This window comes from Eschrichtius robustus, chromosome 4 (assembly GCF_028021215.1).
Source record: "Eschrichtius robustus isolate mEscRob2 chromosome 4, mEscRob2.pri, whole genome shotgun sequence".
NCBI lineage: Eukaryota > Metazoa > Chordata > Mammalia > Artiodactyla > Eschrichtiidae > Eschrichtius > Eschrichtius robustus.
In genome coordinates, this window is record NC_090827.1 from 57,926,602 (window position 1) to 57,943,206 (window position 16,605).

Here is a 16,605-nt window from a genome sequence, read left to right on the forward strand (position 1 = left end):
GGTTATAGGTAGGATTTACAGATAAAATAAAGGACACCTAGTTAAATTTGAATTTCAGATAAAGAGTGAAAAATATTTTAGAATATCTCAGGTAATACTTGGGCATACTAAACATTTCATTTTTTATGTGCTAAATATTTTTATTTCCTAATCCTATATTTTTTATATAATCATCTTCCTGATTTACTAAGAGGCTTTTCCTTATATGAAGAATAGATCATGATTTAAAAAAAAAGAATCAATTGTGGATCTAGTTAGATTTTCAGTGAATAACTGTGATCATATTTTTTCTCCTGTGACATTTTGACATGATAAATTATCTAATAGGTATCTCAATATGAGCTGATCTATACAGTATTAAAATAACCTTATATAAACATTAAAACTTTTAACATAGTTCTGAATTCAATTTGATCTTTTTTAAGGAATTTTATCTAGAATCTGTAGTTTTTTCTTTCTAATGCTCTAATTTTGGCATTAGTGTTATGCTGGACCAAAAAACAAGTGTATTCTAAAATATACTATCTTTTTCTATGCTCTGGGATTTTATAATCTTATAAGATTTATTTATTTGGGTTTTCGATGGTTTTAATAACTCACACATTAAACTGTCTAAGCTTAGTCCTCTTTCTGAGGAAGTTCTTTGTTAGTTAACCTTTTCCATTTTATGTATGACTTTTGATTTACTCAGGCTTTCTATGTCTTCTTGGGCTGATTTTGGCAATCAATCTTTTCCTTTAAAGTAATTTGATGGAGGCTTTCAAAATTTTTAGCATTGAATTTTACATCAGATTTTTTAAAAATCCTGTATTTTTAGTTGCTAAATCTGGGTAACCTAGTAATAGATGTTTTTGTTTTTTCATCTATATTTTTTAAGTTTCTGTAATATGTAAAATGCATGCAACGAGAAGAAGTAAAAATTAGGATTTTTTAGAAACTGCTATGGTTGGAAAGAAGTTACACCAGTGATATGATAAAGTGGTGTAGTTATCCTTCTTTAATTAGAGGCTTTGCTTACTCAAGCTATGGTCTGTGGACCAGGAGCATAGCCTCACCTGGAACATGTTATAAACGCGGAAGCTCATACCCCACCCCAGACCTACGAAATCTGAATCCACATTTTAACAAGGTTCTCAGGAGTTTCCTATGAGAAGTTTTGCTCTACAGAGAGATCTCAACCAAAAACGGAGTCTTCAAAATAGTTGAATCCCTTAAATGAAAAAAAAAATCCTCAGCAAGAGTGGAAGGAGAACCTGAGACTGAGCTGAGCAATCTGCCCGGATCTTAAGGATACCCATAGGAGAGAGGAGAGGCCTCCCAGTGACAGGAGCCCCAGGTCCTTCCTCCTGTCCATCCACCCTGGGCTGCCCAGTCACTAAATGACTCCAGAAGGCACCAGTCACATAAATTACCGTGAGAATAGTGCCCCTGAGTTGGGCAACATAGGGGTCCCTACCCAGCTCTAGCCTGGAGACCTCATTTAGACTCATACCAGCTCTCAGAGGCATGGAAACTTAGTGGGGAAGATGAACGAAAAAGTAAGGGATGGCCCTTGATCTTGTTTTGGAGGGCCTGGGTTTTTATTAATTTGTTTTGTTTTATTTGTGCAAGGGTACTGACAGGTGTTTCTTGGTGTTTTCGTTTGTTTTAGAAACTAGAATCTGTCAGTGCTAGTGAGTAATCAGTTAAACAGGTGAGATGAACTGGATAAAATTACTGAAGTCCTTCTTTTAGCTAATACTCAAGATTAATATTTAAACATGTACAATTTTGGCAGACTACTGGAAACACTTCCAAATTATCTTCTACAATTAGTAACAGATTTTATTTCATACCAGCAATTCTAGCTGCACTTTGAAAACACAGAGGCTGTGTATAAAAGAAGCATAAAGTCAAAGCTCCACCTTCTGAAGTACCCAAGTTCATTTCTGAGAGTGAGCCCAAAACGCAGGAAAAACACATGCGGTTTTCTGTCCCCGTCTCACCAAAGTGCTTCTGCTTTGGAGCCCACCTCAGCCCACCCCTCTGTCTTCCCCATCACCCTGATGTGGGTTTCATAGTACAGACCACTAGCCAAGTGTATGTCGTGGGTTTCGTTGCTGCTGTTGTTATTCATTTATTATTTTCTGTTTCTCTCACTAGAATATAAGTTCCATGAGAGCAGGGATTTCATCTGACTCATTCACGAGGGCACCCCAAGTCCCTAGAAAATGCCTGGCACCCAGGGGATACTCAGGAAACATTTGTAGAAGGAATGAATAAAGACAGACTGTTCTCCAGCTAATAATAAACAATATTCTCTTTGGTCACTGTTTGTTAATTTTATATTTTTTCATCCTTCAATCACAGACTTGGATCTTAGTCAAATATCTTGAGTAAATTTGCTTCATCTTCCACTAGATAATTCCTGGGTTTGTCATGTATCTCAGAGTAGAAACTTTTATAACAACTTCTGAAAATTTTCAGATTCTAAAGTAAATTGCTTCTTCCTATAATGCATCTGCCTCTCACATTCATTAGCCGTGGTAGTATTCTAATCACTCTGTGCTGCAGTCTCAGAGAAAGGAAGAGGGAGAGTTCCAGAAAACAGTTGTTTTTTTTTCTTCTTTATAGAAAAGCACTTGAGATGAAAAGGTCTGTAAAAATCAACTCTCAGTGGCACACACAAAAACTCCAACCTTTTAAAACGTTCCTTAAAGAGGAGAGGGTATTTCTCGTGTGTGTGAGAAGGAGGGCCCAATGCATTCTCACAGGGCTCCCAGGCCTGAGTTCTGAGACAAGGCTTTGGCAGAACTGAAAATGGAACAGATTGTGGGAAGGCAGAAAGGTTGCCAGAGATACGGGATGAGTGACAGGAAATACATCAATCAACACACTTAACACTCAGGTAAGGTTGGTAACAATTGGTGGTTGCACTCAGTTTCCCAGTGGAATCTTGGGCAACTCAATTAACCTCTTTCTACCACATTCTCATCACTGATAAATTGAGTACAACAATCTCCCTAGCAGAGATTGCATGGGATTTGGTAGTAAATGTGAGTAGAGAGCTATATGTGTGATATCTAACAATATTGTGTGAATTAGCATAAAATCTCGGGGCTACAAGGTCCTCAAGAGGTCAATCTAGCCCTTTCACAGGGGACCATAATTAAATCATTCCAGAGGGATTCGATTCTAATCTTTTTTAAAAGGTGTCTGTAAAAGGGATTCCCAGAACATTCCCCTTGGTCAAGGATGCTTTCTGAAATTTAAGACGTCTCAATCCTACAGCATTGTAATGTTGTGCTTTTGCTCCTTCAGCGACCATATTATAGTAGCACGCTGGTGTAGTGCATGGATACTGGAGCCTGGCTGACTCAGGTCCCCACTGGACGCTACTCTGTACTGGCTGCATGACACTGAGCAAGTTACAGCTTAACTTCTTCTAACCTAAGCTTCTTCACTGACCCCATAAGGCTGGTATCAGGACCCAGTGAAAAAAAAAAACAAATAAGGCACTTCTCACAGTGTCTGCATCATGATGTGCACCAAATCAGCAGGAATATTATTTTCTGGCTGAATAACCCTGGTTACTCTAATTTATATTAACATTTTAACTTTTAAAGTGTTCATTATTTTTGTTTCTCTTTTCTGATCCCTCTCTAAATTCCCTATTTTTCATTTTAAAGAAAGTGATCAAAATCATAGGAGGAGGTTAACCTCTCTGAGTAGCCTGGGAAGATTTCCTCTTTATTTGTCCTAGGCTCAGAAGGGAAGGCTGTGTGGTGTGTGCTTTGGGAAAGCATTGGGACTCTTAGTGACAAAGATTCCCATATTTTGTAAGTGGTTGCAGAAACAGAGCCACGAAAGTTTAAGGGACCATGGAAAGTTTGGGCAATGCATATATGGGTGGAAACCAGCATGTCTGGGGACTAGAGACCCTCCCCGAATTTTAGACAGCATGTAAAACCCCTGGAGCCTGGTGCATCCCAGGGAGCAGTGGGTTACCGTTATAATGTTCGTGAATACCTGAGTATACGGACTGAAATTTATACCAAGTGATCATGGCGGCTTTACAATTTACCAAGCACTTTCACACTCTGCACCTCCTTTGATCCTGGCAAAAAGCTTGTGTGAAAGATAATTATCCCTATTCTAATGCTGAGGATGCAAAGGCTCAGACAGCTTAAGCGTGTTGCCTGGGGTCTCTGTATTCCAATTCTGCATATTTCTACTATGCAGTATAACTCACCATGTCCAAAATCTTTTAACCTAACCTTGAAATCCAGCATTTCCACGTGGGAGTACATTCCAATGTAAAATTGAAGCCACTTTAAATTTTAAGCTTGTAATACAAAACTGAGTCTGCAGTATGCTTACAGTTATGTTGCAAAAATAAAAACTCAAAGCGTACAGGAAAAAAGACTCAGATATATTATAGCAAAAAGGTAAAGGCAACTGGGTTTAGCTGGTAGATGGTGGGCAGATTACTTTTTTACCTTTTTCTACATTCAAAATTTCCCTTAATGAACATATGTTTACAGTGAAAAATATAAGTAGAATTTTTTTTCCAAGTAGCTTGAGAGTTAAAAATTTCATCCAACAGCAAGGAAAGTTCTTGTAGGAGCAGAGGGGGGCCTCCCCTACCTCCCAAGAAATTATATGTATCTCCCCTTCATCTCATCTTCAACCACTTATAGATGACCCAGCTCTGAGTCAAATTATTCAGGATGGCATCAATTCTCCGTAGATGATATGCCAAAATGATGGCAGGAATCACTTCTAAATTTTGACAGAAGTCCAGATTTTGCTCTGAAGAGACCAATTCATATTCAGAGTAGCAAATTAGAACAAATAATAAACGTGATTCTACAATGAGCTCCGGGTCTGTCTCGGTTACTCATACTGTCTCTGAAAGAATTCCCACCAGGAATTTCTGAGAGTGTAACTCTGGGGACAGTGGGGTAAAAGCAACTAGCTCTTTAAGATCACCTATTATTCACAAAGGGAAGGAGGACGTCAGTGGGGGCCACTCTTTTGCACGTCGGTCTTCTGTTCCATCCACAAGCATCCAGGAACCACTGTAATGGGAAAGCCAAGATCTTCTGGCTTTGGTCCCACCTCACAGGATCCCTCAAGAGGTAAGCCCAGAAGCTACCTAACATTTCCTCAAATCAGGCTTACTCACCTTCACACAGGCCAGTGTTCTCCAAGTAAAACTGGGCTCTGCACTGGGTCAGACACTCGCCAGAGGTGATGTTTGCCCCAGAGAGCTGCTCAATGTGCAGTCCTTCCTCTGGCTTCTTACACTGGGTGCAGTGAGAGCGCTCTGGACCCACACAAGTCAGGCAAGAGGAATGACAGCCTGCCAAGAGGAATAAAATGCAGGAAAAATCCAAGGATCAGATAGATGTTACAACCAAGGGGAGTCCCTGATTAAGTCAAAATCACTCAGAAAAGTGCACCAGATACATCTTTTCAGGAAACTGTTTTTCTAATGTTCTATACAAAGCCCAAGGTGATAATAACAATATCTGTGAGAGGCCAAATGCAGGTGATGTTAACTAGTAACATTTCTCAGGTCCTGGAAGGGCTGCCAGGCTATATCATGGGGGAAAAGAAAAAAGCAAACTGGACAATATTCGCTTGGTTCTCCAGAGATTCACATACAGTGGATGATGATTTAACATTACAGCCTCAGTTTTCATGGGAGATTTTAAGAAGCATTCCTATAAGGTCCGTTACTGTATTTTGTGCAAAAATGGTAGTTGTGTTACTGTCCATTATGGCATCCATCACCCACTATAGAGGGGTCCAGGCAACAAATTCATCTTAGAATTTATGTGAGGAAAGGCTGCTTTTCTAGACAAGGAAGAGGCCCCTTTAGAGCAGCAACAAGCATTTGACAATCCATCACAGTTTCTGGTTTTCCTTGGCTACTGGTGAAAATCAGAGCCAAAGAGAGTACTCAAAATCTCTCCTGCCCACATTCTGATATAATGAACTCTACTGTCCTTTAAAAGAGTCTCTAAATTTGCTTTTTCAGAATATTTATTGCAGCATCCCTGTTTTAAATATATTTTTCTTGTAACTATTCTCACATTCTTTTCCAAGGTGCCCTATGTATAAATAAACATAAATTAACCTTACTTAATTAACGCGTCTACTCCCAGTGTTCTAGTTTCAAAAGGCTCAAATGAGACTGTCCTCCCAATGAGCCCAAAGCCTTTTTGGCAAGCAGCTATTGAAGATTTTCCATTTTACTCAACCCAGAGGCATTGCTAGTAACTCTCAGTTTGCTCAACAGTATCATTAACAAAAAGAAGTTCTTCAAGGAAAAACAAAATGAAGACTAAGAAAAACATTAGCAATCGTCAGAGAACAGAAAAAGAAGGAAATAAGAGTTGGGTTGTTTTAATGTACCACGGTAAGGGGAATGACATTCCTCTCAAGAATAGCCAGAAAAATCATACCCTTTTGAGTGTCTTCACAAATATTCAAATGTGATTTTTCAGATTATCCCTTGGTAATGAAAAAAAACATATAATGCATACATAACCATACAGGATACACTAGAGGAAAAGTTGCCCCAAAAAGTAACTTATATCTATGTCCTTGTGATGGGAAAGTCTCTCAAGAATGATGATGACGCCAGTGATACCTTTGCAGACCCCGTGGTCAGGGTAGAAGCCCTCTCCACAGTTGGGCAGACAGTGGCCTTGGCGCAGGGCCTGGGGGTAGATGCAGGCCGTACAGTGAGAGGCTGAGGGTCCTGAGCAGCTGGCACAAGAGTTGTGACAAACTGAGGAAGAGAGGAAGAGGGGAACACAATGAGACTGAGGTGACTAGGGCGCCTACTTCTTGGCCAGGCTCCTTATGTGCTAGGAAGCCCTCTCATCTATCACTCAATCCCCCTTCAGCTGTTGCACAAAATCAAGAGATATATGAGTTCGAAGGTGGTTATAGCACCAGAACTGCCCACATTGCCCCCTTATCCATCTTTCACCATGTTCTATCAATTATTTATTAGCTACCCTTTATTTATGTTTGTATTCAGTGTTTTATACGTATTGCCACTTTTAACCTTCATAGCAACGTTATGAGGTAGGTATTATTAACCCCATTTTACAGATGAGAAAACCGAGGTCTTGGGGAGTTAAAAAATTTACCCAAGATCACAGGGTTAATTAGTAGCAGAGCTGGGATTTAGCCCTAGGTCTGTCTGAACCTAAAACTCCCATGTGAATAGGGAAGAGGGGAAAGTTCATGGATCTGGATGTTGGGAGCACTGGGATTTTGACAGGCCTATCCCCTAACTTATGCCCTTAGCCAAGTCTGGGTCTCCCCCGGCCTAGTTTCCTTGGCATATGTATGGCAAGAGGTTGGACTAAATGGTCATTTAAGACACTTACAACTGGACATTTTAGGATTCTAAGTAAGAATTATATTAAAGAATCTGACCACTATGTATGGCAATGTCAGGCATGCGTCTCTGCTGCTTTTGTCCTGGTTGGTAACAGTGGGGCATCTCTGGCTCCAAGAGGCAGATGGTACCATGCTGTCCTAAGGGATAGGAGTGAGATACTGCAAGAAGGCTCTGGAGGACCATGGTCAGGAGCTGGGAGAGGGGAGTGCGGGGACGGGATCAGACCGTTGAGGGCAGGATGTTGAGGAAAAGGGATGAACACTGTATAAGTAAAGAGGTTGGCAAACAAACAGGAGGTTAATAAGACAAGGTTGTGGGACAGGTCTAAATATCCTGCCAACAGGTGGAAGTAAGAATACGTGTGTTTGTTTTGGAGAAGAAGGGCAATCAAGGTGTCCTAGGCAGCAATAAGTTCCCATCTCAAATGGGAATGTTTCGTAGTTTAAGTTGTATAAATCTGAAAGAAACACTATATAAATAGCACATAAAACCAAAATTTTAATAGGTACACACTTCAGCTTTATAATCTACCAAACTTGATTTACTTTTTTAATTTTATTTTTGTGGTGTGCTGTAGTTGCCAAAAATATGTGTTTATAAATGCCACCTATGGAATGATTCTGTCACACCTACAACCTGAGTTAGTGATGGTTTACAAGTACACAAGGATGGTGTAAAGATCTTAAAGATGTTCTTGGCATTTCAAAAAGATCCAGTGATCTCTAATGATGAGATCACTGGAGATCTAATGTGTACCAGATACACATAGGTTCTATAAGGAAAAGATATTCCTTTTAACTTGCCATTTTTCCATCATGCACACAAACTTCCAAATGAGCAGCATATAGCACCATCTATAATCAAACATGTTATTAAATACTTTTTTGATGATGATTATGATGATGATGACGATGATAACAATTGCCCATGTCTTACCTTTGCATCTGCCAGTGGCATCAGCATAGTACCCACCAGGACATTCAGAAATGCATTTCCCATCATGCAACACGGTCTTCTCAGCACAGGTAAGACATCTGGGACTACTGGGGCCACAACCCTTACAGGACTGATCACAAGCTAAGGGGGAGGAAAAGCCATCAAAGAAAATCAATAGTGAGCAAAGGGAGCAGTGAAAGTCTATTCTTTACAACGTCCATAGCTGGTATCAACATAGTAATCACATTCTTTGGCTGCTCAGCTAAGTTCTATTTCCTTGATTCCAACATTTCTGTTTTTGCAGTTGAAGGAGAAACAAATAATTATTCATTAAACTAAGCATAACAAATACTCTGAGGCCCACCTACCAGTGTATCCAATTTAATATGGGATTTAAAGTCAAAACAGCTGGACTTTCCTGGTGGTGCAGTGGTTAAGAGTCCGCCTGCCAATACAGAGGACATGGGTTCGAGCCCTGGTCTGGGAAGATCCCACATGCCGCGGAGCAATTAGCCTGTGTGCCACAACTACTAAACCTGCACTCTAGAGCTCACGAGCCACAACTGCTGAAGCCCGTGCACCTAGAGCCTGTGCTCCTCAACAAGAGAAGCCACCACAATGAAAAGCCTGCGCACCGCAACAAAGAGTAGCCCCCGCTCGCCGCAACTAGAGAAAGCCCGCAAGCAGCAACAAAGACCCAATGCAGCCAAAATTTTAAAATATAAATAAATAAATAACTTTATTTAAAAAAAAAAGTCAAAACAGCCTTGGCGGTAGGGTTGCCAGATTTAGCAAATAAAAATGCTTAGTTAAATTTGAATTTCCAGATAAATAATGAATACTTTTTTAGTTTAAGTTTGTCCCAAATATTTCATCCTATGTTTTATCTGACAACCCTGGTTGGAGAGAGCATTCAGGAGTTCAGAGTTCTACTAAGCAAGGTCATGCTACAAAATTTGGTTGAAATCATTGAACTTCACACAGCCTTCCAGGATCTCCTTGTTCACTTATCCATTCATTTAGCCCCCAAAACATTTCTTAAGCTCTGTGTCAAGTACTGTGCCAGGTGGTAGAGACACAAAACCCAAATCAACTTGGTCTCTGCTTTAAGGGGCTTGTTAAGTCTGCCAGAGGGAGATAAACATATGCAATATTAGCAATTTTAAACATATCACTCAGATCGGTCTGTATAGACACAATAAAAATTTCAACAGAATGTGTGTGGGATAGGAGGTATGAAAGGTTAAGAAAGGATTCATAGAAGAAATGACCCTTGAGCATTGTCTTGGAAAGAGAGTCAGAGCATGCCAAGCTGATGGGAACGTACTCCCGGCTGAAGCCGTGAGGCGAGTAGAGGCCCAGAGCTTGGGAAATCCTGGGAAACAGCAGTTCATTCGGCTGGAAAAGTGGGAAGGGCCAGATTATGGTAACCTGTATGCCAAACTCTATAGTCTAGATTCTCATCCTATGAAAGACGTCCGTAGCCCCTACACAGATTTAAACAAGGTAAAAATATGGCTAAGTTTGTGTATAAGAAAGATCACTTTGGCTTTAGTTCGGAGACAGTTTGGAGGGGTGAGGAAGGAGAGTTGGGGGCCTTGCTGGAATAGCGTGGCAATGCTCACAGAACAAGATGACTGGGAGGTGAATCAAGGCTGTGAATGAGGTGATGGATTTGAGAGCTGTGTAGGTGAAAGTGTCTCAGATGGCTGCCTGGGGTCTGGCATGGAGACGAGTGATGCCACTCAAGGAACACAGAAAGGAGAGCGGGGGATTACGACAGACTCAGTTTGGGATACGAGCAGTCCAATAAACGGCCTGATTTAGAGTTCTGGGACTCAGGGGAGAGGCTTGGGGGTCATCACATAGAGGTTGCTGAAATCAGAAATTAGTTGATTTATTCAGTAAAAGCATGAAGGATAAGAAAGAAGTAGTCAAGGATCTGGAGAGCGCCAAAATTTACTGAAAAAGGAAAAAAACTAGCAAAGGTAACTAAGAAGAAATGGTCCAAAGGTAGGAGAGAAAACAGGAGTGTGGTGGCTGAGAATCCAAGAAAGGAAGAAGTTTCGAGAAGGAAGACATTAACAGTACAGAGAGGACAAATAAAGACTGAAGAGGGTTCACTTCACTTAGAAATTGGGACACGAGTGACCTGTGCCATACCCATTTCAGTGGAGTCATCAGACAGAATGAAAGTGAAGGCCATGATTATCAACTGTTCCTTTAAAGGCTCCTGGCTGTGAATGGAAGGGTATAGAGGGGAAATAACTAGAAAAATAGTACAGATGAACCTATTTCCAGGGCAGGAATAGAGATGTAGAGAACGGACGTGTGGACACAGAATGGGAAAGGGAGGGTGGGATGAACTGGGAGATTAGGTTTGACATAAATACACTACTTATGTGTAAAATAGATAGCTGTATAGCTCAGGGAGCTCAGCTCCGTGCTCTGTGATGACCTAGATGGGTGGGATGGCGGGGGTGGAGAGAGTTCCAAGAGGGAGGGGATATATGTATACATATAGCTGATTCACTTCATTGTACACCAGAAACTAGCACAACGTTGTAAAGCCATTATACTCCAATTTAAAAAAAAGGGGGGGTTGGTTAAGGGGATGTATTGTGTCTTCAATACTGTAAAAGCCCAATGCAAATAGAGATCCCAGGAAAGGTTTTTAAAAAGAGAAGAGGTAGAATAATTGTTGAAAGCATATCTAGGAGAAAAAAGGGGAGTTACATTCAAAAGTACAGATGGAGAGATTAGTCTTGAACAGAACAGAGAAAGTCCTACTTTTCTGAGTAGAAAAGGGAGGTGAGGGTGAATGCAGCTGCAGGTAAGTCTATGACTCAATCTACTGCATACTCACTGGCTAAATTCTTTAAAAACAAGCAAAACAAACTTCTTCTCGCTATCAGAGGATCAGTGTTTCAGGAATAGAGAGCTACTGAGATTTATTCTGTCTGTTCTCTTAATCCACCTACACCATACTAACCTCCTGAAAAAGATTTCAAGAACTTGAGAAAAAGGACGGCAATTGATGGGGCCAAATGTTCCACCCTGCATCCTAGAGGATTCAGCATCTCTCTAGAAGCACACGTGTAAGGCAAGATAATCTTCAGTAAATGGACAAAGGCAGCGGCCTTCATATCAGAGAAAAAGAAAATCATCCCCTCAACGCATAGCTGGAGCAAAGAAGCAAAAATGAATCTAAAAAGCGTTCTTCTCTCCTACCCTCCAAAAACTTCTGAAGCTTCTATTCTAGAACTGACATATCCACAGAACTGAATAATCTACAAGCTAAGTGGATTTTCCCAGAAATAAAGAATTGCAGAAATTTTTTAAAAATTGGAATTGCCCAACAATAAAAACATTACAGATCGAATGTTTTAGGATACACCTAAAGTAATACTTGGTGTATAATTTGTAAATTTAAATAAAATTATTAGGAAGATGTCATTTCTCCCCAAACTAGTCTATAACTTCAATACAATATTAATAAAACTTCCAGTTGAATTTTATTCGCAATTCAATAAACACTCTGAAGTTCATGAATAGTTAACTTTAAAAATGAAGATGAAAGAAAGGGAGAATTTGCCCAATCAGACACTGAGACATACTGCAAAGCAATAGAAATTAAGGGACAAAACAAAACAAAGCAAAACAATGTGATAGTGGTACAAGAACAGAAATTTGGACTACTCAAACAGCTCAGAGACAGACCTATGTCCATATGGAAATTTAATATCCAATAAGGATCAATGGAGAAGGTTAGATTGAATCACTAAATGATGCTGGGAAAACTGGATCATGAAATGGAGAAAAAATCAAACTGGATCACTACTTAAACTCATACACAGAAGTGGACTCCAGATGGATCAACAACCTACATAAAGAAAAAACTGTGAAATTAATAGAATTTCTTCTATTAATTGTAGTATAATTTCTTTGTGAAATTGAGCAGGGTGGGTCTTAAAAAAAATTCAAAAGCAAAATGTTAAAGTGAAAAATGATGAATTAGAGATTTCTGTTCAACAAAGGGCACCACATTAAAGGTTAAAAGGTAACGAAATGGGAAAATGTTTGCATATTTATAACTGACAGAGTTAATATCTATAAGGTGCAAGGAATTCCATAAGATCAACAATAAAAAGGTAGCAAGGCCTATGAAACAATGGGAAAAACATATCAAAAAGCAATTTATCAAAGAGGAAACACAAAAGTCCAACAGGAGTTGAAGATATTCTCAAACTCATTAATAATCAGAAAAATGCAAATTAAAATAGGATGTCCCTGTATACCTACTGACCAGAAAAAACCCTGAAGTTTGATGTCAAATGGTGGCAAGGATGTAGAGATGAAAGAGCCCTTATGCTTGGGAGTGTAGATGCTGGTGAGCTACCTGGCACTACTTATCACATAAAGAAAAGAAAATGCAGAGTCAACAATTAAAGAATAAATTTAAATTAAAAAGAAAAAAAAAAGAAACCAACAGTTCTGCTCTCAGGTTATCCATCCATCCCAGGGAACCTCCCACCCAGTTCATCAAAGGACATGTCAGAGGTTGTTCACCGGTGCTCCCTAGTGATGGTGTCCAGATGGAAAGAAGTGAGGGATCCCATCCCTGCGAGAGCAGATGGGAGAGCTGTAGGGGATGCATACCAGGAAGGACTATGCAGCAGTGAGAAACAAAGGGCTAGATGATATAGCAACTGGGTGAATCTGAAAAACATACTGCTGAATGAAAAAAGAACAGCATGAACTCTATAACGTGGTATCATTTAAGAAAAACATACATATACGTATACTCACTGAAAACAATACCCATTTTACATGAGCCCATAAAAACAAGAAGATAAAAAAAATTAAAATAGTTGCCTAGGTGAGGAAGGGAAATCGGTATAAAAGGAAGGAAAGAGAAAAAAAGGAGAGGGGGAAGGAAGAGAGCGAGAATGGCTAACAGAAACCTCTGAACTTGCTTTGATTTATTGTGTTAGCTAGAGTCCGAAAAGCCCTTCATAATAGCTCAAGTACTTACATGACTAAAGAATGGGGAGGTTTTGTCCTTTGAATTTCCCCACGCCTTATATCTAATATTTGTAAAACTCAAAGCATGTACCACAGACAAACTTGGTGGTTGTAAATTCTTTCAGCCAGGGCATAGCACCATTTATAACAGGTTGTGCTGGATTTTTCTCAGCACTCAACTTTGAGATTTCTACAGATATGGGTTGCTTGGTTATAAATTATTAAACCAACACCAGCTGGTCTTTATCTCGAATAGTACTAATCTGAATTGAAAGTAAGTCGGCATTATCAGCGTCTTAATTAACATTCCGATACCAATCAGCGACTTGGTTCACTGTTGCTTTAGAAAATATTTATATGAACCTTTCTGAAGGCATTTGATACAAACTTAGAGAACTCGAACAATTTTATGAAAAGTTTAAACTCCAGCCTTGTCTATCAAAAGGGCCACTGGTCAATGCCAATGGCATCACAAAGTCTTGTATCTGCTAAGCATATGGCAGGCATTCAGTAATTACCTATTGATCATTGACCGGTTGGCTGACTAACGTCAACAATGGTCCATCCTGCTGTTTGAAAGTTCTCTTTCTGCTTTGTTTCAAAATGTATACAGATAGCATTTCAGATGTATACTCTCTCCCTAAGCCACCTGTTCAGCAGTCTTTTTTAAAAATTCTTCCAGTCTGCAAGGAGACCTGGCTTTCTTCACTCAACCTCTCTGCCCAAGTAGACTCCCACCCCTCACCGCCTCAGGCTCACACTAACCATCCCTCCTTTTACATACACGCATCCCTAGCAAAAGTTGCTTTCTCATTCCAGATAATATCGTCTCGGTAGCAGGTCCATGTCACCACTCCTTGTCAGTGACAGTAGCCAGCCTCCTTGGGGAGTTAAAGGGTAAATGCCTTCAGGCCTTTAAGTTAGTGCAAATTTGACATCTGCTGACCTATAGAGAATACATCTGGCTTAATTGAGCAGGAAAGTGATGTTGGCAGAAAAAGATTAAAATGCTCAGGGCAATGGCAGCCTGCCTTTCTTTCCTTGTTCTCTCCTGAACCCACACAAAAGCCACCTGTGACTTGTCCATATTGAGTGAGACTTCTCACACCAGCGATGCTGATGGATCCCTGTACCGCTTTAAGCAAGCAGCTGCCAGGGGGTCTCTCTCTTCCCTAGGACAAGTGGATTTGTCAGGTCCCAAAGATCATCTCATTTGTGCTGTTGCCCTGCTCAGCAAACAAAATGAGGGCAACAACTCAAGGAAGTTTTATGGGCTACACATTTTTTATTGATTTAGTGGACTCAGTTATTAAAAAAAAGTCATCAGGCCTTTCAACAGGTATGGCCATCACGATAAACCGGATTCACACCTTTCATTCACCGTCAGGTGCCTACCTGTGGACCTGGCAATGTCCACAGGGGTAGCCGGCTGATCTAAAGACTGATAGGAAGACAAGGAGGAAGGGGGAGAAGAGGATCAAGGGAGAGGATAAGGAGAAGAGAGGGGAAGATGGGCAGAGGTGCATAAGGAGGTATCACATTACAGGGAGCAGTAGAGCAGCGACGAGGCAGTTAAGATCTAAACCCAGAAGACCTAGCATGCATTCCAGCTCTGCCCCTTATTAGCTATGTGACCTTAGGCAGGTTTCTTAACCTCTCTGTTTCTTCATCTGAAAAATGAGGATGGTAATAACTACCTCACGAAACTGTGAGGATTAAACACTAAATACATAGCACTTACTCCGTGCCAGGCACTGTGCTCAGTGCCTTGCATACGTTAACTCAGTCCTTGAAACAGCCTTCTGAGCTGGGTGTGTGTTAGTTTCCCATTGCTGCTGTAACAAATGACCACAAACTCAGTGGCTTAAAACAACACAAATTTATTATCATACAGCTTAAGAGGTCAGAAGTCCCAAAATCAAAGCATTGGCAGGACTGCATTCCTTCTGGAAGCTCTGGCGGGGGGTGGGGGGGTGGGATCCATTTCCTTGTCTTTTTCCAGGTTCTATAGGCTGCCTGCATGCTCATGGCCCCTCCCTGGTATCACTGTGACCTCTGCTCCTGTTTCAGATCTCCTTTTCTGACTCTGATCCTCCTGCCTCCCTCATATAAGGACCCCTGTGATTACGCTGGCCCACTCAGATAATCCAGGATAATCTCCCCCATCTCAAGATCCTTACCTTAATCACACCTACAAAGTCTCTTTTGTCTCTTCTTTTGTCATCTGAGGCCGTGACTAGGATGTGGGCATCTCTGAGGAACCGTTATTCTGTCTACCACACCACGAGTACTACTATTGTTCTCATTTTACAAATGGGAAACTGACACAGGAAGAGATTAAGTAACTTGCCCAAGGTCATGCTCCACCTCCCCCCCACCCCCGCCCCAATACGTTCCTGCCTCTCAATTGGTTAATGTTTAGAAAGCACCTGGGACAGTGCTTAGCACAGGAATCACTATGCTGGGTTAACTCTTATTGTCTGTAATGGTGTTAAAGGTAGAATAGACAATAACTGCTTCAGCTTTAATTCAGTGGCACCAACACCGAAGGTAGGTTGGCCCTTGGCTGGCCTAAGAGTGTCTTGTCCCCATGCATATTTGGAAGGCAGTCTGGTGTTGATGAAGAGTTTGGCATTCGGAGCAAGGAAGCCCCACTCCTCTCCCTCCAGCTGTGGGCCTGGAGCAAGCAGCCTGAGCCTCGTGGTCTTCAGATACAGGACGAGGCTACAGAGAGCTCCCAATCTAACAAGTAGTTGCAGGCAAAGGTATTAATGGGGATTCTGCCAGTGGAAAAGAAACATGTTTCGTAAGCTGCTAAAACACCGTCAATCTTACCAGCATTTGCATATTTGTTGAGTAAAAGAAACACTGACTTTTGGTGCTATGATTTGAATGAAACAAGGGAGGCTGGAAGAGGAAAAAATGCTTTGGCCTGCAAAGCCGGACACTTACCACTGCAGGTCCCCTGCTTGTTGTAAAACCCGTCGCCACAGCTGCTCTCACAGCCGCCCTCTCTCAGCACTTGGAAGGGGTCTCTGCAGGCCAAGCAGTGCTTCTCTGTGGGACCCCAGCAGGCTGCACAGGACTCGTGGCAGGCTGCAGGAACAAAAGACGGCAGAAAGGACTAGTTGCTATTTTTCTTCAAAGCCTTTAGGATTTATAAGGAGGATTTTCACTCCTTCACTATGCACATACCTGCACCACAGGAGAAAAAAAACACCCCCCCGCAAAAAAATCCC

The 16,605-nt window shown here is 41.0% G+C and overlaps 1 protein-coding gene across 1 annotated transcript in view; it reads right to left on the reverse strand.

Moving 5' to 3' along the window:
- Nucleotides 1-16,605, reverse strand: part of FRAS1 (Fraser extracellular matrix complex subunit 1) — a 440,782-nt gene that overhangs the window by 198,544 nt on the left and 225,633 nt on the right. The window contains exons 15-18 of the mRNA XM_068542136.1: nt 16,319-16,462; nt 8,342-8,482; nt 6,641-6,781; nt 5,168-5,344 (exon numbers count right to left, since the gene is read on the reverse strand). Coding sequence (XP_068398237.1) covers nt 5,168-5,344; nt 6,641-6,781; nt 8,342-8,482; nt 16,319-16,462 — 603 coding nt within the window. The remainder of the gene's footprint in view (nt 1-5,167; nt 5,345-6,640; nt 6,782-8,341; nt 8,483-16,318; nt 16,463-16,605) is intronic.